Source organism: Peromyscus eremicus, chromosome 23, assembly GCF_949786415.1.
Source record: "Peromyscus eremicus chromosome 23, PerEre_H2_v1, whole genome shotgun sequence".
Classification (NCBI taxonomy): Eukaryota; Metazoa; Chordata; class Mammalia; order Rodentia; family Cricetidae; genus Peromyscus; species Peromyscus eremicus.
Genome location: NC_081438.1, coordinates 35,168,121 through 35,190,081, shown reverse-complemented (window position 1 = coordinate 35,190,081; position 21,961 = coordinate 35,168,121). Strand labels below are relative to the sequence as shown.

The window sequence follows — 21,961 nt, the reverse complement described above, 5'->3', positions numbered from 1 at the left end:
TTGCCACAAACACTGCAACAAAATTAATCCAGAAACTCAACTCAAAGCCTAAAGAATTTCAACAATCAACTGAGGCCCTGCTTCCTTACCCTAAAGTCAAACTCTGCTAAGCCACCCTAGATCACACCTGACTGGCTGTGACACCATCAGTTCTCTGTCAACACTAGAGTAGTCAGTGTTTCCCCGTGGACTGACAGGCCACAGGCCACATGGTGTCACGTCCTTGTGATGATTAGTTTTAATTGTCGAATTGGGAAGAAGAGTCTCAATGGGGCAGGCCTGTGGGTATGTTTGTGGGGGACTGCCTGATTATGTTAATTAATGTAAGAAGCCTTAGCCAGAACACGGCAGCGCCATTCCCTGGGCACAGGCATCTCTCTGCTGACTGTTCTACATTCCTGCCAGGACCTGCTTGCAGTGATAGACTATAAGTGGGAACTGGAGCTAAAAAACCCTTTTCCCCTAAGTGTTCTTCTTTGCCACTGTTATTTTTATCACCACAGCTGTACAGGAAAGGATACAGGGGATGCCAATGGCCACTGGGAAGCCACCAGCTACAAATCCACACTCGGTGGCTCATAGGCACCTTTGTGTCTAGTATCTACAACATGCTTTTTCTATTAATAGTTCCCCTTTCTCCCTACTCATGTCTTGGAAAACTAGTTTTTAAGCTTTTCCATTTCTTTTAAAAACTTAGTTTTACTTTTTTATGTGTATGAGTGTCTGAAGCTGCAGATGCTAATCCAGAGCAAAGCAACCCTGGGCTGATACCTCTGGGTACCACCTTTCCTTGGATCCCCAGAGCAACACACCTGCTCCAAGTGCTGTGCCAGGCTACAGCCGCTTATCTCCGCAGCTGCCCAAGCCTGTTCTGAAAGCTGCCTGACATCAAGCACAGGCTGGCAGTCAGTCATCAACATCACACCCGCACGCACATACCTCTGTGTAGAACACCTTGTGCTCCACCACATTGAGATCCATTGTGAAGAGCCGAGGCTGCAGCGTTGTACAAAACGTGTTGCCCTCCATCAGACCGATCTGTGCGTTAGCAGGCTGGTGACGCAACAGGTGCTTCTTCGGTGGAACCATGTCCTGAAGGACCTAGAAAAAAACAAACAAGGGTGCTACTCGTCAGGTGCCCCTCAAAAAGCAAAGGCCTTTCATCTTCATATTCCACAGTAGCCACTTTGAAAACTGGGACAAGAATCATTACAGAGGCCTAAGCTTTCATTAGGGGGAGGACATATCATGTTAGAACTACAGTGTAGGTCTGGAGAGATGGCTCAGAGGTTAAGAGCACTGACTGCTCTTCCAGGGGTCCTGAGTTCAATTCCCAGCAACTACATGGTGGCTCACAACCATCTATAATGAGATCTGATGCCCTCTTCTGGCACGCAGGGATACATGCAGGCAGAACACTATACATAATAAATAAATAAATTTTTTTTTTTTAAAAAAAAAAAAAAAAAGAGCTACAGTGAAGACCATGTCAATACACTTAGCTCCTCACACTCGAGTGACCTCACAAAAACAACAACAAAATTCCACACGCTGATACACACCCAGGAAATCAGCCTTCTTTCTATTCTTGCTAACAGTTGTGGACACACACAGCTATCTGTACATCGAAGGTTCCGGAGAATATATGCAAGAGCTCATTAGACAGAAAATCATGAACCAAGCGGTACTTGTAGCTCAGATATGAAGCACACAGAGCCCCACTGTCTGAGCCAGAATCTTACCTCTTTGTGTGGCTCCATAATCACTGTCACACTTTTCCCAGTGACCTGGGCCAGGACCTGTAGCGAATGCATGGCTTGCTTTCTCACAGTCGAGTTTGGAGAGGTGACTTCACGAACCAAATCATGGGTCACGTGGTGAAAAGATTTCTCCTGAGCGGCCACAATCTCTTCAGCTTTCTCCTCATCTTTTAGAGGCGTTGCACACCTCATCAGGAGCTGTTCCAGGGTGGTCTTTGCCATGGCGACTGCCCCATTGGAAACCTGGAGGTGGGAGAGACCTTAGGAATGTAGGGTGATGCCACTCACCAGACTCCCAAGTCTACACACATACACTGGGAGGATGGAGCTCATGGCCACTGTGCCAGCTTCAAGGAGAAAGACCACTATATAGCATCTACTTGGCACATTTGGGTGAAAATTACCTCCTTGTAGGTCCTTCCTGTTTGCCCTTCAGAAAAGGTCATCTAGACATGACCTTGGCATTAACCAGAGATCCTGGCAAAGCCCACCAGATTCTACCAGGATGAGTGGGATCTGCATGGGTTCATAAATAATGAATGACATGCTTGGGGCTAGCAATAAGGCTCAGAGGGTAAAGGAGCTTGCTGTCCATCCTGACCACCCCAGTTTGATTCCCACATGGTAGAGAAGAAACTCCCACTAGTTGTTCTCTGCCCCCCACACTCACACTGTGGCAAGTCCCCATTCAATAAAGTATGTAAACAAAAACTAAGAAACAAGAAAAACAATGCCACGCCTGCGGGGACCTTTGCAGTGCCCAGCAGGCAGCATTCCCTTCAGATCCACTCTGAACCGAGGTAACAGGGACAGTACCTGGGGATAACATGAGTTAGGAGCTGTCCCTCTACCACAGATGCTATCATGAGACCAAGTGTCAAAGTCTTTAGCTGGAGAGAGTGTCTGTGACCAAAAGCTCTGCAGGCAGATCAGCTCTTCATGAGCAGTGCCACTTCTGAGCCTCGGGGGCACCGGTAACCTACCTCTCCAGTCAGGTCCATCATAACAAAGAGCAGAGCTTTGAGGAATGTCTGCTGGTTCTGGAGAACCCACGTGAGTGGGAGCCGCTCCATGAGGAACTTAATGGACACCACGCCTCCCAGCTTTGCATACCAGGCCTGCTCATAGCAGCAGGCACACAAGCGCTCCACGATGTAGGAGAAGAGGGGCAGCTGGCATGCCTGGAGAGAAACAAGCCCAGAGTAAGACGGTGCCACCATCCTGAAGCTACTAGATTCTAGAAGAAGCACCTTCAAACTTAGAGGACACTGTTCAGATGCCCTTACCCTCTCCTTTGAGCCCAGGATGATGCTTGCCACATCAAATATCACGGCTAAGGCCACCTCCCCGATCTTGCAAAGCTCTTTTTCTTCGTAAGCCATACAGATAGCTATTGCATCGATAAGGACCAAGGGATCCATTCCTTTGGACCCGTTTTCTTCACTGTGGAACATGGCCGTGCTGGGCTGGCTGCCCACCTGGTAGCAGGGTAGCAAGAAAGGACCTGGAAAGAGAGGGAGCAGGCACACAACAAAGCGGAGGTCACTCATAGGGACACGCATGACTTCCAATTACAACTCAGCTTCATTTTCCCCTGAGGTTCAGGACTCACTGAAGCCAGCACAGGTATCCTAATTACATTTTATTATTCTGTAGACTGTATGTGGGCATGCATGTGCCATGGTCCACATGCCATGGCACACATGCAGAGGTCAGGCACAAAATGCAAGAGATGGTTCTTTCTTCCCTGGTATAGATTCTAAGAACTGAACTCAGGTCCTCAGGCTTGGCAGTAAGCACCCTTACTGGCCGAGCCTTCTCACCAGCCCCAGAACTAGTACTTCAAACAACCTCCATTAAACTGCAACTGTTTGAAAATCAAGTAGTCTAACTCGCATTAAGGCTGTTTTTCTGAATGTTTTCAACAATACACTGTATCATTTTTCAATTGTTTCAGTCAAAATTCAAAAATGAGGCTGGGCATACAGCTGATTCAGTAGCATGCTTGCACAGCACTCACAGAGCCCTAGCATGTATAAACCAGACTTGCCGATACACATCTGTATCCCCAGAACTCTCCAAGTAGAAGCAGGAGCATAGGAAGCCCTAAGTTCTACTCAGCTAGGGCAGGTGCTAGGTTCTTTTAAAAGAAACAAAGATGTGAGGCAGCTAGATGGCTGGGCGGGTAAAAGCGCTGGCCACAAAAGCCTGAGTTGAATACAACCCCCAGGGCTCATGGGAAAGAGAACTGATCCCAAGAACCTATCCTCTGACCTCTAGGAGCTCAGTGAGGCACTAAATGCTCGCACTCATACACAAATACACACAGCAGTAATAAATGTTTAAAAACTCAAAGATGTGCTAGTTTAAAATGAGAACAATTAAGTTTCTTTTAAATACCATTATCAGCTACAGCCTGGGAACGACGGGTCTTGATCCAGCCATTCCAGACAGTAACAAAAAAAGCAAGTGACAGCTATACCCTAGAACACATATGGTCACAGAACAACTTGAAAGCAGTGTCTCTTGGGTCCCCAGGCCTAGACCACACAGAAGTTAGCAAATTAACTTTGAAGACAATGTTACCACAGAGAAACACTGTGAAACAACTGCTGTTCAGCTCCACAGTTCTGACTGTTCCAGCCAGGAGAATGCAGAGAGCAGAGTTCATCAGTGTCGCTGCTGACTACAAGCTCTAGGGCTGTGAGGTGAAATAAGTGGGGGACATGCTACTCAAGTGTGGTCTACAGCTATTACTCCTTCTGGGAAGAGACAAAAATCTGAGAGCATGCTTTCAGAAACTTAGTGGCAGCTGGCGGGACCACAGACATTTCTCCTGTGTTTTGTAAAAGCACAGTTTGCAAGAATGTGAACGCACACAAGTAGTCCTGCCAACACTGTGAGCTCACGAGAGCCGCCAGAGCAGAGGCCCCGGGTAACAAGAATAATGTGGGTAACAGCCAGGGGCAGACATAAACACCACAAAGGGGTCATAAGGAGCTGGCTGAGGGGACTGAGTGAGAGAGGCAGAGGGTTCACCTTAGACAACACAACTAGAGAGGGGAAGAAGAGAAACCATCTTGTTTTAATGTGAATTATTTCTTTCTGTTGAGTGTGCATGTGTGGGTGTGAGGGCATGCACGTGGGAGCCTGTGTGTAGAGGTCAGAGGACAACTTGTGAGAGTCAGTTGTCTCCTTCTAGCATTTGGGTCCCTGACGATTGAACTCAGGCTTGGCAACAAGTACCTTCATCACTGAGCTGTCTCAGTAGTCCATCCATTTTTGTTTTACCCACAGTTTGTCCAATATACCCAGACGTACTTCCCACAAAATCAGAGCCTGAAACTTAAGTTGGATAAAACTTGGTAATAACTTGCACAGTGCTCACCACTGAGATACCAACTCATCAATGAAGGCCACGAGAGAAGAAGCCTCTGCCCCTGCCATCCTCACATGACAGTTTGTCCCGACAGGCTGAGCTCCCACAAGCCCCAAACTCACCACACTGCTGGGCCACCGCTACCATGGTGTAGTGGCGGATCAAGCTGGCTACAAAGGGCAGGGCGCTGGGTCGCAGGTCTTTGATGACTGCGGACATGAACGCCCCAGTCAGAGCCTGTTCAAATGTCTTCCGGGCTGGAGTGTCCTGGGCTTTGTAGCGGTGTGATATGATGACATTGGGAATGGTCTTTTCTGTAAAGCTGAAAGACAGAATTACATTCATCACCACACCCAGTGTGTGAGCAGAGTTTGGGGTCACAAGAGCTCTCACGTAGAGTGGCCTGAGTAACTTCATCTTTGCTCCAATTTCAGCAGGATTTGGTACAAGAAAGGGCCTTCATTTTCAACAATTCTCGTCAGTGTTTCAAGAGACAGCAAATTATATTCTACTTAACGTAAGCACAGATTTGGAAGTAAATATGAAATGGTGGCAGTCAGCACTTTGTCATTATTTCCTACTTTACGTGTCAAGGCTGCTGTGATGGCTGAGTGGCCAAAAGCACTGGCCACTCTTTTTAAAGATACTTCTGCTTTTGTGTGTTTTGCCTACATGTACCTATGTGCGCCATGTGCATACCTGTTGTCCATGTATTTTAGAAGAGGGCAGTGGGCCACCTAGTGGGTGACCTGTGGGCCACCTAGAACTGGAGTCATAAAAGACTGTTGGGCCGCCATGTGGGTTCCAGAGTCTGAACCCAGGTCTGCATAAAGAGCAGCAAGTGCTCTTAAACACTGAGCCATCGGTTCACCAAAGGATCCGAGTTCAAGCCCCAGCATCCACTCGGCAGCTTACAACCATCCAAAAACTGTACGAGGAATCTGATACCTCTTCTGGCCTGAGGGCACCGGGCTGCCCATTGTGCACATACATACATACAGGCAAACATGCATATACACAAAATAAAAACACATCTTTTTCAAGAGAAATAAAGGTTGTTTTTTTTTCCCCTGCTGCTACAGAAGTGCATCTACAGTCGCCTCCCCAGTCACCCACTGCAGTATCTGGGAAGGCACTGCTAGTGCAGGTATAATGGATGGTAATGCTGCTGCACAGAGGTGCTGGAGACAGCCTGCTTTCTCTGTGGCCTGGCATGTGAAATCTGCAAGGCTCCCAGAGCTTAAGCTCCAGGCCCATCTTTGAGTGCTTGCATCCAACTGTGATGAGCCTGTGCATGCTAAATTCGGGGAGGCCCTTTGTGAGGATTAGAACAAGAAATCAGAGGGGTGGGGAGGTTTCTGTAAAGCTCTCAAAGGAGAGACCCTGCTAAGTGGGGCTGGCTGCAGCTGTCCAGTGGTTAAAGATGATGGCAAAGACCTCAGGGCAAGATATAACCTAAGAGTACAGTAAACACATTTTAAAATCTGGGGCTAAAAAAGTATGGGGGACTGGAAGATGGCTGGGTGGTTCAGAGTGCTTGTTGTATAAGCCGTGAGGACCTCAGTTCCAGTCTCTAGAACCTACATCAAGAGCCAGGTATAGACCCACACATGTCTATAACAGCAGCACTGTGGGGAAAAGGGGGTGACACAAGAGGATCACTGGGGCTCGCTGATTGCCAGCCTAGACCCTGAAGTCCTCTGGCCTCCCTGCATAGACAGCAGCCAGGCACCTGCACACACAAGCAGAAAAAAATATGGATCATTTTTTTAAAAGTTGTGTGTGTGTGTCCAGGAATGGTGGCACACACCTTAATATCAGCACTGTGGAGGCAGAGGCAATTGGATATCTGTGGGTTTGAGATGAACCTCGCTTACACAGTGAGTTCCAGGTCCATCTCCAAAATAAAGCCAAATTATAAGAAGTAAATCAGTGATGGAGTGGGAATGAGAATAGGTCTGTCACCTGTCACGGGCTGAAATATGGCTGTCAGCAGAGCACTTGCTTGGTGTACAAGAAACCTGTCACCTAGCACCTGTGAGCTGGAGGACCGTTCAAGTAATCCTCAGGCACATACTAAGTTTGAGGCTAGCCTAAGCTGCATGAGACCCTGTCTCTAAACACAAAAAGAAGATTTTAAAAAGCTATGCCAAACATAGGGACATGACCCTGGACTCTATGACGGCAGGGCACACAACGAAATGATCTAAGACCAACTCTACTGTAGGTGCCCATGTTCTCTCCACTTTCTCTAAGACCACAGTTCTCAACCTTCCCAATGCTGAGACCCTTTAATACAGTTCCTCATGCTGTGGTGACTCCAAACCATAAATTTATTTTCATTGCTACTTCACAACTGTAAGTTTGCTACTGTTACGAATCATAATGTAACAGATACATAGGACATCTGATATGCAACCCCTGTGAAAGGGCCATTTGCTCCCTCCCGGGGTCGCGACCCCCATGTTGAGAACCATGGCTCTAGAGGCTTCCCTGATGCATCACTTGGTAAGTTAAACGCTACCTTGCCCACTTAAAGGGGCACACTCCTAATGGACTCCTGGAGAGTCACTTCTGTTCCTAACTTGGGTAGTAAGCTGCACCAGTCCCAGAGAATGGCCCGAGCACATACTTGGGGTGTGCCAGCAGCTGGTAGAGCGCATGCTTGTTGTCATCCAGGCTCATCATGGCCACCAGGAAGCACCTGATCACCTCCCAAGCCTGCCTCCGATAGTAGGGCTCTGTGTTGGCACTTTTCAGGCAGTCCAGGGCGGTCTCAATGGCCTAGGACAAAAAGCACAGAATGTATAGTGTGTGCTGTTAGCTGTCTTCTGGGGAGAGCCGAGCAGGGCAAGTCTACAGGCAACACAGCAAGAGCTCGGAAAACGGAGACAGTGAAGAAAATAAGGAGCTGTGTGGCTCCAGATAAAACGCACAGGAACTCCAGCTTTAAGATTTTATTTTTAATTATGTGTCTGTGTGCATCTGTCTATACGTAATACATACGTTGAGTACAAGTGTCCACAGAGGTCAAAGGGTGACTGATCCCTTAGAGCTGGAGTTATGGGCAGCACCTTGGATGCTGGGAACTGAGCCTGCAGCCTCAGCAAGAGTAGCAAATGCTCCTAAGTGCTCAGCCAGCTCCCTAGCCCCTCATTTCACGGTTTAATGACCAGTGGGAGACAACCAGAAGTCAAACTGGAAGGTCTGGTGGGGCAGGCTGTCATCTCACACACCCAGCCAGGTCTGAAGCTCATGAGCTTTTGAAGGTACACATGCTTGCCTGCCCTAAAGTTGAAACCTGAAAGATGGCTTTCTTACGCTTTTACTGCTCTTTGAAAGAGAAAGCCATCCATCCACCAGCTCCCCCAAACTTACACATCTGCATGCGGACACACGCACACACAGAGAAAGAAACAGAGACAGAGAACACAGATACAATTTTATACTAACTCATTTCCAAAGAGCCAGGAAGGAGAACAGGAGGGTTAGGATTAAAAAAAAGGGAGAAAACTGGGCCCTGGTATACCAGGGGTGAGAGACAATTAGAGATCTGAGTTCTCAATGGCCCTGGAAATAAGGCCCAGCAAGATCCCAACAGACCAGCAATTCAGGTGAGCTGGTCATTGGGAAGAACTCTACCTTCACTCAAGGTCCTAAACTCCTGTGTAACACTGTTCCACTGGCCCACGAGCATTATGCAGGCCCCCTCCCCAGCCAAGCAGATCATCATGTAACTCCTGGGCTGAGTGAGAGTCCCTCCCTCAACATAGGCTCATGCTCATTATTTTATATTGAGATCAATCTTCTCAGAGCAAAACAAGATCCCCTTGGTAGCTCCTGACTTTACCTTCTCCATTGGAAGCTGGAGGGAGGCTTTGCAATCAGAGAACTCCACGGTAATGCTGGGGCCTTGAACTTCAGTCACAACATAGTGCAGCTTCTGGGACTCCTTCAACATCTTCCTGTTGCTGCCGCCAAACTTCCCAAGCACACGGTAGGCCACGTGGGAGATGCTGTCTGCAGGGTTGCGCAGCGTGCGCCACAAAGCCTAAAATACGAACAGACTTTCATTGAGAGCTTGCCCAGGCGGCAAGCTTCACAATTTGTCAGACATGAGGACTCTTCCTCCTGAAAACTGTCCCCCTCTTGGGGACAAGTCAATGTTAATACAGTCTTGTTCGCCTCCAGGGAAGTTCTGACTTTACTAAACAAACATACGTTGGTGCTATTTTATACAAAAGATGTCACAGAATAAGAACATCAAAGGGTTGGGGATGGAGAGGTGGCTCAGTAATTAAGAGCACTGGCGGCTCCTCCAGGGGACCCGGGTTCAGTTCCCAGCCCCCACACACTGGCTCACTACTCTGTAACCCCAGTCCCTCTTCCAGCCTCCTCAGACACCACACAAATGTGATGTCAATACATGTAAGCAAACACTCATACACATAAAGTACATGAATCTTTAAAATAAAAGGTTCAAGGGTCAGAGTCAAAAGCTACAATTCTCAGGTATGAAGTGGGATGAGGCTCAGGGTGACCTACTGAACATTCTTGTCCTGGACTTTTTTCTTCTACTTAGAAACATGACAAATAAATAATTCCATTAGAGGAGGGCAAAGGTATGGTAGGGTCCCTGAGAGCTGGGGCAAAGAAAAACAGAAAATAGCCACAAGGGCCAAGCAATGCCCTTAAATATGCATAAACTTAACCACATCTCTCCTGCAACCCCTTCTTGCTCAGTAAGCCTTCCTGAAGGACAGCGAGGCCACCATGTGGGTGGTTTAGTCTCTGCCAAAATGCTTACGTGAGACCTTGTTACATCCCCATAGTGGCCCTTCCTCCACATCCAGGCCATCTTTAGACCCAACCTTAGGGTTTTAAGATGACCAATAAAATAATGTTAACACGAGCTAGGCTTGGTGGCGCACACCTTTAATCCCAGCACTCGGGAGGCAGAGGCAGGTGGATCTCTGAGTTCAAGGCCAGCCTGGTCTACAGGGTGAGTTCCAGGACAGCCAGGGCTACACAGAGAAACCCTGTCTGCAAAACCCAAAACAACAACAACATTAGCACATTATGAGAGACCAACAAGCAAAGGTCACATAAAGCCCACCTTTGCTCTGCTCAGCACACACTGTCTTAAAGCCTCAGTATGCTGGATCTTTGTAATATCGTCTGAAGCAGGACTGGAGGGTTAATAAGCTCAGCTGTGCTCTGCACGGCAAATACTTGTACAGCCTACTGCAGAACACTGTGTACATTGCCCGTTGCTCATCTGAATGACTCATGTCTCAAAATTAGGTCTATTTTCTTAACTTCCATCACAACACTCATTGGTAGGAACCAGCCAGATTCAAGCTTAACACGGAATCTTGGTACATTTCCTCCCACCAAGCAAAATCCAGCTTCTCTCATGTTCTTGCAAGTCAAACCACTGAGGATGGGCTGTGAGGCCCCTGCCTCAGGGAGGAGTCTTCTGCTTCTTAGGCAGGTGAGGGCAGGACCAAGGCTCAGTGGGTGATCAGGAGAGACAACACTTGTCTTGTGGGTTACTGGGCCCCCAGAAACTAGGAGGGACCTTTAACCTCACCTGAGGGCTCTCGTGTAAAGCAAACTGAGGCCCAGCACTCCCTCAGCCCCAGCAGCCACCCTTGCTTCCACTTTCCCTGGCTGGCCACACATGCTCAGTCAAGACGAGCTCTGCTTTCCAGAACCGATGGCCCAGCTCTCAGAGCGGGCTCTGCATCCTCCCCTGACGAGGGGCCCCGTGCCATCTTCTTTCAGTGTGGAGAGACCAAGAGATCACCTCAGGCTGGGCAGGGAAGGTACCAGTCGTCCCTCCAATCCGGCTAGTCTGGAGACCCCTGTGTGCTGAGCTGCTGAGCCTCCACCATGGAGGGCTGCCTGGGAACCATACGCTAGCGGGCAGGAGTAAAGAGTTCCCTGCCACCAGTGACTACCAATCCCATCATAATCACAGTACAAAACAAAGGGGAAAACGGGATACTTAACACCTCATTTGGGGGGCAGGGGTGAGACAGGGTTTCTCTGTGTGGTCCTGGCTGTCCTGGAACTCACTCTGTAGACCAGGCTGGCTTCAAACTCAAAGATCTGCTTGCCTCCCAAGTGCTAGGACTAATGTCGTATGCTACTACCACCCAGCAACATCTGATTTCTAATGAACAAAAAAACCCCTAAGACTTCAAAAAAACATTGTATTATTATCTGTTCTTTTTCTCTTGGGATGAGGCGGGGCAGGAAAGATGCCCATCAGCTGCCCTGCAATTTCATTGCTTTACTATAAAACCGAAAGCGTGTGGACACAGGCAGGTTCTTTCTGGGAGCATCAGCAGCTATACAGCACCCAGACCATCTGCCTTCACACTGGCTTATGGAGACTACACTAGCGGTAAACACTGGTTAGTACATCCCAGGGCTTGGCAAGCAAGCCTCACGCAGTCTGCCTCTGACTGAGTACAGGGACTCCTTAGGACAAACCGGAGGTATGAAGAGCTGTTGCCCCTGGTGGTGCAGAGGTGAAGAAAGTACACTTACCTGCATGAGCTCTGCACGCACAGGCTGAATGTGGTCATAGAGGAAATCCGGCTGCAGGTTGTCTACACATAACTCCAAGGTCCTCAGGCCTTGGCTGACCAATGTCTGAGACCCATTGAGGGCAGACACCAAGGGATCCATCAACATGGGCAGATAGGGCAGCAGAGAGCTCAGCCGCACCGGCACTGTGAGACACAGCTCCACAAAGAGGTCCTTCATGTGCTGCTTATGCAGGCCACTCTGCAACATGTTTAGGCCTGGAAACAGGGTTGGAGGGGCATGTTACTTTCCTAATGCATGCAACGTCAGCTGTACAAAGTCACAAGCTGTAACAAACATCCTGTTACACTTCTTGTGATGTTTCTAGGCAAAGAGAAGAGAACCAGACCAGGTAAGGGCTGAGCAGGTACAAGGGCCACCCAAGGCATACAGTGGAAAACTCAAAGTATTTTACACTCCACACCATTTGTACATTGTAACACTGCAAAAAAATGTAAATAAGGCCTTGACATGACAAGTCCTATGTGGTTTGATTATAGAAGCTAATAAAAGTTATTTTCTAAAATGGGTGGGCTTCCTAGCACCCACCCACCTCCCATGAGCTGTACCAGGCAGAGAGCATAAGTCCAGCAGTCAGTCAAACAGATCCCTGTCGAGACACTGCACTCACCTTGGAGGAGGTTTGGGAGGAGAGGCAGAAACTCCTGATACAGGAGGTCATGGCTGCCGCCTCCTATGGATCGGAAAAGGGCACGGAGCAGCAGGAAGTAGTTGTAAGGCTCCTTGGCGGTCTGCGCCAGCTCCATGGAGCTGTTCACAATCTTGTGCAGGTGAGGCTGTGCAGAGAAGGGAGATCGGTGAGCACCAGTGAGGAGTTTCCATGCCCTCCAACGAGAGCTCACACACAACACTGCCATCAGCAGCATGAAGACCTTATTTCGTTGGGAGCAAAAGAATATAACAACCAGGGTGGTTTCGGCCATCTAGCTATGAAAGATGCACTTAGTAGGTTCCCAGATTTCTGTACCGTTACCTGAGGATCGAGTTTTCCTCTAGGTTTTTGAGATGGGGTCTCATGTAGCCCGGCTGGCCAAAAATGTGCTACAGTAGCTGAAACTGCCTTCATCCTACTGCCTCTACCTCCCAAGTGGCGGGTCACATACTAGGCCTGCATGCTCGGCCTTGACCCTGAATTCTCACTGTCACCTGGCAGAGCAACCAAGCATTACCAGGTACGACCTGAACTGTTGTTGGCACGCGGCCCTCATCTGCGGCACAATGAATTTAAAGAGTGTTTACACATGTAAAAATGGAGTCACTTGCCGGGCGGTGGCACACACCTTTAAATCCCAGCACTCGAAGGGAGAGGCAGGTGGATCTCTGTGAGTTCAAGGCCAGCCTGGGCTACAGAGTGAGTTTCAAGACAGGCTCCAAAGCTACAGAGAAACCTTGTCTCAAGGAAAAAAAAAAAAAAAAGAGTTGCTGTAATTTCTGTTCAAAAATGAAAACAATAAAAGCCCCAGCACCCCAGTGGCCCTCAGGGTGGGGTGCACATTACCTCCAGCACCCCAGTGGCTCTCAGGGTGGGGTGCACATTACCTCCAGCACCCCAGTGGCCCTCAGAGCGGGGTGCACATTACCTCCAGCACCCTAATGGCCCTCAGAGCGGGGTGCACATTACCTCCAGCACCCCAGTGGCCCTCAGAGCGGGGTGCACACTACCTCCAGCACCCCAGTGGCCCTCAGAGCAGGGTGCACATTACCTTTAGCATCTGCTCGTTTTCAGCTGCAAACAGGGACACTGAACCGAAGACCAACTTGAACAGCTTGAGGTACAAGTTGGAGAGTTCCACGTTGGAGCCCATTTCTGGCAGCCGGTCCAGGAGGTACTCCACCAGGATTGTGGCAAACAGAGCCGAGGTAGTAGGATTTGCCAAGAAGGAGTTGGCAACAATCTGTCAAAATAAGAAATGCCCATGACAAAAATAATCCCCTTCCCCAAAGCAGCTGCAAAAGGCAAAGTAATGAGCTTCCAAACAAAACCCACTGGCGGCAGACTGCTGAGAAAACTAAACTTACCACATCAGACAAGCTGCGCCTCCTACCAGAGCACGGAGCTTTAGATCTGCCACTCCCCTGCTCACCACCCAACACTGACAGGTACATTTAACACCCGTTAGCTTCTACTCTTGAAAGGAGCCCGCCCAAGGCATCCGAAAGCTTGAAAACTTTCTCAAACATCATTACCAATACTCCCCTACAAACACATCCTTGGGTACAGCGTTTTTTTTTTCCTAAGATTTTTATGTATACAGTGTTCTGTCAGCATGTATGCCTGCAAGCCAGAAGAGGGCGCCAGGTCTCATTACAGATGGCTGTGAGCCATCATGTGGTTGCTGGGAATTGAACTCAGGACTCCTGGAAGAACAGCCAGCGCTCTTAACCAATGAGCCATCTCTCCAGCCAAGGGACAGCATTTTTTTTCTTAAAGCTTCAAAGTAGATGAGTAAACACAAAACATTCAATATACAAAAAAGTTAAAGTGAATGCGTAAAGAATATAAAAGGGGTTGGCAAGATGGCTCAGCAGGTAAAGGCAACTACCACCAAGCCAAGTTCAATCCCTAAGCCACATGGTGAAAGGAGAGAACTCACGCCCACAAATTGTCCTGTGACGTCCAAAACACACACACACACACACACACACACACACACACACACACAAATATAAAAAGGAGTTATTTATTACCTGAAGAGCATAATTTTTTGAGATCCTCTCTACCATGTAAGGGACTGTAGTCTGGAAGATCTCCTTGAACGTCAGGGGGTTCATCATGGTGAAGACACCAGCAAAGTGTTCCAGCACCTCCTTTTCTTCCTTCATCCTCACAGTTTGGCAGTTGGCCACTCGAATGTATGTCTGTCCATTTCCTGCGATCTGGACCTGGAATGGGGGAACCACCACAGTCGTTAGAACGGAGCACCTTCCATTGTATATATATTTCTTTACAAAATCACAAGATATACACTTAAAGCGGGTCACTGAATTCAACAATAAAGGTTATTATCATCCTTCTAAAATCACTATTCTTGCCTCAACTTTGAAAACGAAGAAACTAGGTATTTACATCAGGAAAAAACAAAAACAAAAACAGTAAGTAAACTTAAGAGGCCAGAGAGACAGCTCAGAGGGTAGAGGTACCTGACAACCTCCATTTGATAATAAATAAGCCCCTTATCCCCTCAACTGCTTTTGTCAGAGTACTTCACCACAGTAACAGGAGGAGAATTAAACACCAACATGCATGAAGCCTGGGTTTGATCCCCAGCACCACATAAACTGGTGTGATGATGCACATGTGCTATCCCAGCACAACGCAAAGCTGGGCAGGCCACGCAACAACAAAACCAGACCCGTGCCACCTCGGAGTGAAGTCCAAGGCCCGTTCGGCCACTAGACTCCATTCTAAGGGAACCTTCCACACTCAACAGCACAGTTTGCAGCCGCTTCATACCTGATAAATATCCAAGGCTTGCATTGCATACTTCACAAGTTTGATGTAAATCTGAGTTTCTTTGGGTTGTAATTGCTTGTTAGGAATAAACTGAGCTTCTAGAAGAGAGAGAATACATTAAAACCTGGCAAACACACCAACTGAAAATGCTGTCGGTCTAAAAGGTGTAAGAGTAGAATTACCACCAGGTGCTTTACATGACGTTATGCCCCACGTGATGGTCTTCACTCCGCAGACCAAGGTCTTCACCAAACTCCGGCAATCTGTGACTTGGAACGTTTGCTTATCTTCCTTGTCCTTTTCTCCTTGCTTCTCAAATGGAGGCACAGGGGCTGGGGTCACTGGGGTGGCTGGGGTGGTTGGGGGTGGGGGTGGAGGAGGGGCAGGGGCAGGCACAGGGGCTGGGGAAGGTGCTGGACCAGGGGCAGCAGGGGCCGTGGGCACCCCAGGCAGTGCGGCTTCTGCAGCTCCCAGTTCAGACTGAGGCTTGCATTTCTTAAAAATGGCCGAGAGCTGGTATCGGGCAATGGTGTGGAACTTGAGGACAAAAACCTAATGGCAAAAGAAATTAGGGTCAAGGGAAGGAGCCAAAAGTTAATAGCCAAACATCTGAAACCCTCTGAAGTCATCCTGCCTGTCACTAGAGATGACTGCTCAGTCTGGAAAGTGCCTGCCTTGCAAGCGTGAGGACTGTGTGCAGTTCTCAGAGCCCACGCAGCAGAGCAGGGCATGGCAACATGCTCCTGTAACCCCAGCTCTGGGGAGGCAGACACAGCAGGGAACTCCGGGGCTGGTAACTAGTCAGCAGAGGCTCCGGGGGAACTACAGACCAAGACCTTGTTTTAAAAATACAAAACACGCTGCAGAGATGGCTCAGCTATTAAGAGATCATACTTCTCTTCCAGAGGGCCAAAGATCCATTCCCAGCACTCACGTGGGATGGCTCAAACTGTCTGGACCAGCTCTACGGTAATCTAAACCTCTGGCAAACATGAACATATGCACAGCACACACACACACACAATTAACATTTAAAATTAAATCTTTAGAAAACCCAAAACAGAGCTAGGCAGTGGTAGCTCATGCCTTTAATCATAGCACTTGGTAGGCAGAGGCAGGTGGATCTCTGTGAGTTCAAGGCCAGCCTGGTCTACAGAGTGAGTTCCAGGACAGCTAGGGCTACACAGAGAAACCCTGTCTTGAAAAACCGTAACATACAGTAGAAATGGTCCTGTGGCCCCACACACATATATATGCACAAAGGTCAACAGCTGCCGGTTTCTGAGCTGGTGAGCAGGACCCAGCTTTGGCTCAAGACTGTTGGAGTGGCCCTCCAGTGCCATGGAAAACCTTTCATCCTTCCCTCCCACTGACACTAACTGGGGTCTCCCCAGGATGGGTACTCTCAGGGCAGCCCTGCCAGACAGATGCTGACTATCCTGAGACTGAAGAGAAACACACAGATATAAGCAGCTTCCGAGCATGGCTACCAGCAGCAGGAGGACCCAGGGTTTGAACAGTGTGGTCTAACTCCCAAAGCCAATTAACAATGTGTAAGATACATCAAAGCAGCGGGTACCTCCAGCATCCGCATCAAGACATCTCTGCCATTGCCGCTCTCCTGCTCACTCTTGGAGCGGATGCAGTCTACCAGGTTCAGCAGGAGTTTGCAGGACATGGTTTGGATGCTACTGGGCAGGGACTCATCATCGATGTTCTTGGCAAAGAGCTGGACGGCGAGGGAAAGGTCACTGAGGGGCAGGTGCTGGCGAACGTGATGCACAAGGTCAGCAAGTGTGCTGTAGGCAAGGGGTCTGCAGGGAGAGACGCCATCAGTGAACTCCCTGTAGTCACTGCTGGCACTGCAGTGCTAAGGGGGGAGGGTCCAGATGACCTTAGTCCCCACCCAGGCCCTTGTACCTCTCCCAGCTGCTCAAATGAAAGGCCCAATCTTTCTTGTCATGCTTCACTCTACACACTGAAAAGCTAACTTTCATCCAAGTCATAAAGTTCCTGTCCTAGTCGGCTTTTTTGGTGCTGGGATAAAACACTCTGACCAAAAGCAACTTTAGGGAGCGAAGGGTTAGTTGGCTTACAATTCTAGGTCACAGTCTTATCACTACAGTAACCCAGAAGGAATTCAAGCAAGAGCTTGAAGCAGCAACAATGGGGAGCCCTGCCTACTGGCTGATACTCAGTTAACTTTTCTACAACCCAGGATCACATGCCTAAGGATGGTGCCACCCACAGTGGACTAGACTCTTCTACTAATTAGCAATCAAGAACATGCCCCATAGACATGACCACAGGTCAATCTGACAGGAACAACTCTTCATGGAGCTTCCCTCTTGTTAGTCAGGGAACTCTCTAGATCAGCTACTGACAGTTATCCTTCTTGGCAAGGATAAATGTTCTCTTTAAGGCAGCAGTTCTCAACCTGTGGGTTAGAAACCCTTTGGGGTTGAGAACCACTGCTCTAGACTATATCAGGTCAACAATAATAACTAACCAGGAAAATACCTAACAGGTACTGGCATATACGGTAACCACAGCATAAATGACCACCAGCTTGTTCATGTACTGAGTGGGGCTTGTTGTTCAAACTGTGTGCCAGACATGGTGGTACACACCTTTAATCCCAGCACTCAGGAGGCAGCGGCAGGCGGATCTCTGTGAGTTCCAGGCCAGCCATGGCTACAGAGTGAGACTATCTCAAAATGTTAACTAGTTAATAGGTGAATGCTCTACACATTTTGACACTGTATGCACATACATTTCCTGGGTTATTAAATCATGCACGTTGTCCACTAACCTCTACACCTTGGCATTGAGTGCATGAGCACACACATACCAAATAAATTCCAAAAATGTTTTAAAGAAGCTTTAAAAATAAAAATAAAAATAAAAAAATTAAAAAAAAAAAAAAAAAAAAACAACCTAAGCAATTCCGCACTTCCAAACCTGCTGTCATTCTAAATCCAATAGGTGAGTAGGATCCAACGGCCTGCATTAGAGCTCACCCAATGTGCAGGTGATCCTGTCCCTGGCCATCATGCCAAGCAGGCCTGCATCCTGGGTCTAATGATGCTGTACCTGAGTGTCTCTCGTGCCGTGTATCCAGAGCCAATCAGGATGGATTCATCAAACAGCTTGTCCATGCAGGGGATGAACTCTAGGAAACACATGAGAACATTAAAGACTGCATAGACCTTTCACAGCTGTCAGCCTGTGACCTGTTAGGCCAAGAAAAGGGCAGAGAAAAGACCAGAAAGGCACCGCAAAGTGGGATGTTGGTTCTACTGGGCCACACGAACCACCTGCCCACAAAGATACAACCAGGGTAATGTCTGTTGTTAGAGAACTAACCAAGACAGGCTGGAGAGACAGCTCTAAGCTCACAACCAACATTTCATGCCTCTGGTCTCCTGCAGACTCCTCACCCCAGCACACAGACAATTAGTAAAATAAGTCTTTAAAAAGGAGGGCAGATGGGTGTGGTGGTGCACACCTTTAATCCCAGCACTCGGGAGGCAGAGGCAGGTGGATCTCTGAGTTTGAGGCCAGCCTGGGCTACCGAGTGAGTTCCAGGACAGCTAAGGCTATTAACACAGAAAAACCCTGTCTCAAAAAAAGCAAAACAAAACAAATAAAGAAAAGAAGTTAGCTTAGTAGGAGACAGGTGTTCGATTCTCAGCACCTACATGGCAGCTCACAATGACTCCAGTCTCAGGGATCTGACACCCTCTTCTGGTCTCTGAAGACAACAAGCACACACGTGGCGCACAGACCCATACAGATGCAAGTTAAAGTTATCTACACATCCATGCACATCAGAAGTAAACAAAAGTAAAAAAAAAAAAAAAAAAAATTAAAGAACTGAGAAGCCCCAAGGCAGCAATTAGGAAAGAACAGGCATGCCAAGACCCTGTAGAACCTTCAGGAAGTCACTGGCCCCAAAGTCGGCACAGGCGACACAGGCCTTCAAAGAAAAGCTAGCCTTACGGTTTCTCAGCTCCGTGGTGAGGATGTGCTTGGCAGCGATGAGAAGCTCCTTCCTGAGGTGCGCAGTCTCCGCTGGGCAATTGGAAAGCAACTGTAGCATGCCTTTCACCATCTGCTGAGAGTACTTGGTCACTAGCTCCTGTCACAGCAAGGAGGACAACAGTCATACTTGTGTGGGAGGTGGCAGAGACACCAAGGCCTACTAAGCAAGTACCACCCAAAAGGTTTCAGTGTGGACATGTGTTTGCGCAAAGCCATGTAGCCAGTGTCATTCTGAAAATATGACAGCATGGACAGATGGCCTTTCATGTGGTGTAAGTGTGGATGCAGTGTTTGTATTGCTTTACTGTTTTACAAATTTCCATAGTGAATATGCATTATTCCAGTAGAGAGAAAATAAATGCTAAAGCCTGTTTAAAAAATATTCAGGGTGGGAGCTGGAGAGATGGCTCAGGGGTTAAGAGTGCTGCCTGCTCTTCTAGGGGTCCTGAGTTCAATTCCCAGCCACCACATGGTGGCTCACAGCCATCTATAATGAGATCTGGTGCCCTCTTCTGGCCTGCAGGCGTTCCTGCATGCAGAACACGTAATAAATCTTAAATAGAAAAAAAAAAAAAAAAAAAATTCAGGGCTAGAAAGATCTCTGTGAGACCACCCTGGTCTACCTAATAAGTTCCAGGCCAGTCAAAGCTACATAGTAAGACACTGGCTCAAAAATCAACCAGTCCTCTTAGTCATCCTGCTAACATGAGTTGAGAGTGACGACAGAGACTGACGGGGACGATTCTGAGGAGCTCTCAACAGTCTCTTCCTGACTCAACACCAAGGGACAAAACCGTCATTTATCTGGTCCTGGTGGTCAATGCCCACAATCCAGCACTCTGGAGATTAAGGATCATGGGTTGAAGGCCAGGCTGGGCTACACAGTGAGATGTAAAGTAGTTTTTATTTTAAAACAATTGTTAAACCCTTACAGAGTTCCCTGTCTCCAAAAACAAAAAACCTTAGAAACAAAACATAATTCCATTGCAAGAGATCAGAATTACATTTACTCCATACTTTAGAATAATTGTTGACTGCCTACCCAAAAACTTTATTAAAAATTACATAGCTTGCTAGGCAGTGGAGGTGCACGCCTTTAGTCCCAGCACTTGGGAAGCAGAGGCAGGCGGATCTCTGTGAATTCGAGGACAGCCTGATCTACAGAGTGAGTTCCAGGACAGTCAAAGCTACACAGTGAAACCCTGTCTTGAAAAACCAAAACCAAACCAAATAAAAACATTATATAGCTTAAGCCAGGTCTGATGTTAAAAGCCTGCGATTCCACCTCGAGAGGCAGAGGCAGGAGGATCACTGCCAACTGGAGATCGGCCTGTTACCATAGCAAATCACGGCAACCACGCTGTGTAGTGAGACCACATCTCAAGGAAGAAAAAGATGAGGTTGGGGGAGTAAGAGGGCTCAGGAGGTAACATCACTCGCCATGCGAGCCTGGTGACCCAAGTTGAGGTCCCCAGAACCCCATTAAGGAGGAAGCAGAGAACCAGTCACACACTTACACACAACAAAATTTTAAAAACAAAAACAAAAATGTAGCCTAAATGTGGGAGCGCAGGCCCCCTTTGCTTCCTTCTGATTGAAGAGAAGCAGTTCACTCCTGACACCTCAGCACCCCTGCCCAGTGAAAGACGGCAGACGCGAGCTGCAGACAGCGCACTGCAGAAACTCGGCAAAGCTATGGGGACCAAAACACACAGGTCTGCCAGGAACCGGAGATGTGGGACACACTGACTACAATTGGCCACGAAACTTTAGGGGGACAGAAGCCTTCTATACGTTAACGGCTGACTGGGAGCCACGGTCAACTCAAGGACACACGCACAGAGAATGAATTTTACTGTCTGTAAACTACAGCAACAACAGGGGGGAGAACTCAGGGCTGAAGTGCTGCTGTGCTGGAGAATCAGAGGCCAGCTTGCCAGAGCCTACAGAAACTCAGGGTAGGTACGGCAGCAGTAATTCCACCCTTGGAAGGGAGAGACAGGATCTGGAGCAGGGTGCTGACAGAGCTAACAATACAATGAGCTCTGGGTTTGACTTAAGAGACCCTGCCTCCAAAAGAAAAAGATGGAAAGCAATCTAGAAGATTCCCTACACCAACCCCTGGCCTACATACACACATACCTGCACACATGTGCATTCATTTATAAACACATATACACACATACATCACATACAAATACACACCTACCCAAAGTGCACACTCACGTGCTTACACACAAGAATAAAAGCAAACCAAGTCTAGGAACTTACCTGGTAAATTCTGATGATATAGGCTAAAAACGACAAGGTTTTGATCTGAGCTGCGATGAAGTCAGCATACAGCTCCTTGTTGTAAAGCTTATGTTGCCTGGGCAGGAATTGAATACAAATCCAACATCAGTCCTTTAGGTGACTTGGAATTAAGCACCTACAGCAACTACTAAGCCTTGAAGTTCCCTCATTTCCATACAACCAAAAGCACCACTGCAACATAAATACATCTACTTTTATGCAGTTTCAAATCACATGAAAGGCTCAGTGGTTAAGAGCACTTGCTGTTTACAGAGAACCCAGGTTCCATTTCCAACATCATGTTGGACAGCTCATAAGCTCCTGAAACTATAGCTCCAGGGAGATCTGATGCCCTCTTCTGGCCTCCATGGGTATTGTACTCATGTGCACATACCCACACATAGCCATGCACAC

The 21,961-nt window shown here is 48.0% G+C and overlaps 1 protein-coding gene across 1 annotated transcript in view; it reads right to left on the bottom strand.

Annotated features, from left to right (window-relative positions):
• The window catches only part of Trrap (transformation/transcription domain associated protein), a 94,410-nt gene that overhangs the window by 54,903 nt on the left and 17,546 nt on the right, over positions 1–21,961 (bottom strand). The window contains exons 11-27 of the mRNA XM_059249716.1: positions 21,527–21,623; positions 19,214–19,352; positions 18,305–18,383; positions 16,791–17,025; positions 15,394–15,763; positions 15,212–15,309; positions 14,446–14,640; positions 13,461–13,652; positions 12,368–12,533; positions 11,698–11,954; positions 8,990–9,190; positions 7,772–7,923; positions 5,262–5,461; positions 3,047–3,264; positions 2,744–2,941; positions 1,743–2,003; positions 940–1,101 (exon numbers count right to left, since the gene is read on the bottom strand). Of these exons, the coding sequence (XP_059105699.1) occupies positions 940–1,101; positions 1,743–2,003; positions 2,744–2,941; positions 3,047–3,264; positions 5,262–5,461; positions 7,772–7,923; positions 8,990–9,190; positions 11,698–11,954; positions 12,368–12,533; positions 13,461–13,652; positions 14,446–14,640; positions 15,212–15,309; positions 15,394–15,763; positions 16,791–17,025; positions 18,305–18,383; positions 19,214–19,352; positions 21,527–21,623 (3,220 nt within the window). The remainder of the gene's footprint in view (positions 1–939; positions 1,102–1,742; positions 2,004–2,743; positions 2,942–3,046; positions 3,265–5,261; positions 5,462–7,771; positions 7,924–8,989; positions 9,191–11,697; positions 11,955–12,367; positions 12,534–13,460; positions 13,653–14,445; positions 14,641–15,211; positions 15,310–15,393; positions 15,764–16,790; positions 17,026–18,304; positions 18,384–19,213; positions 19,353–21,526; positions 21,624–21,961) is intronic.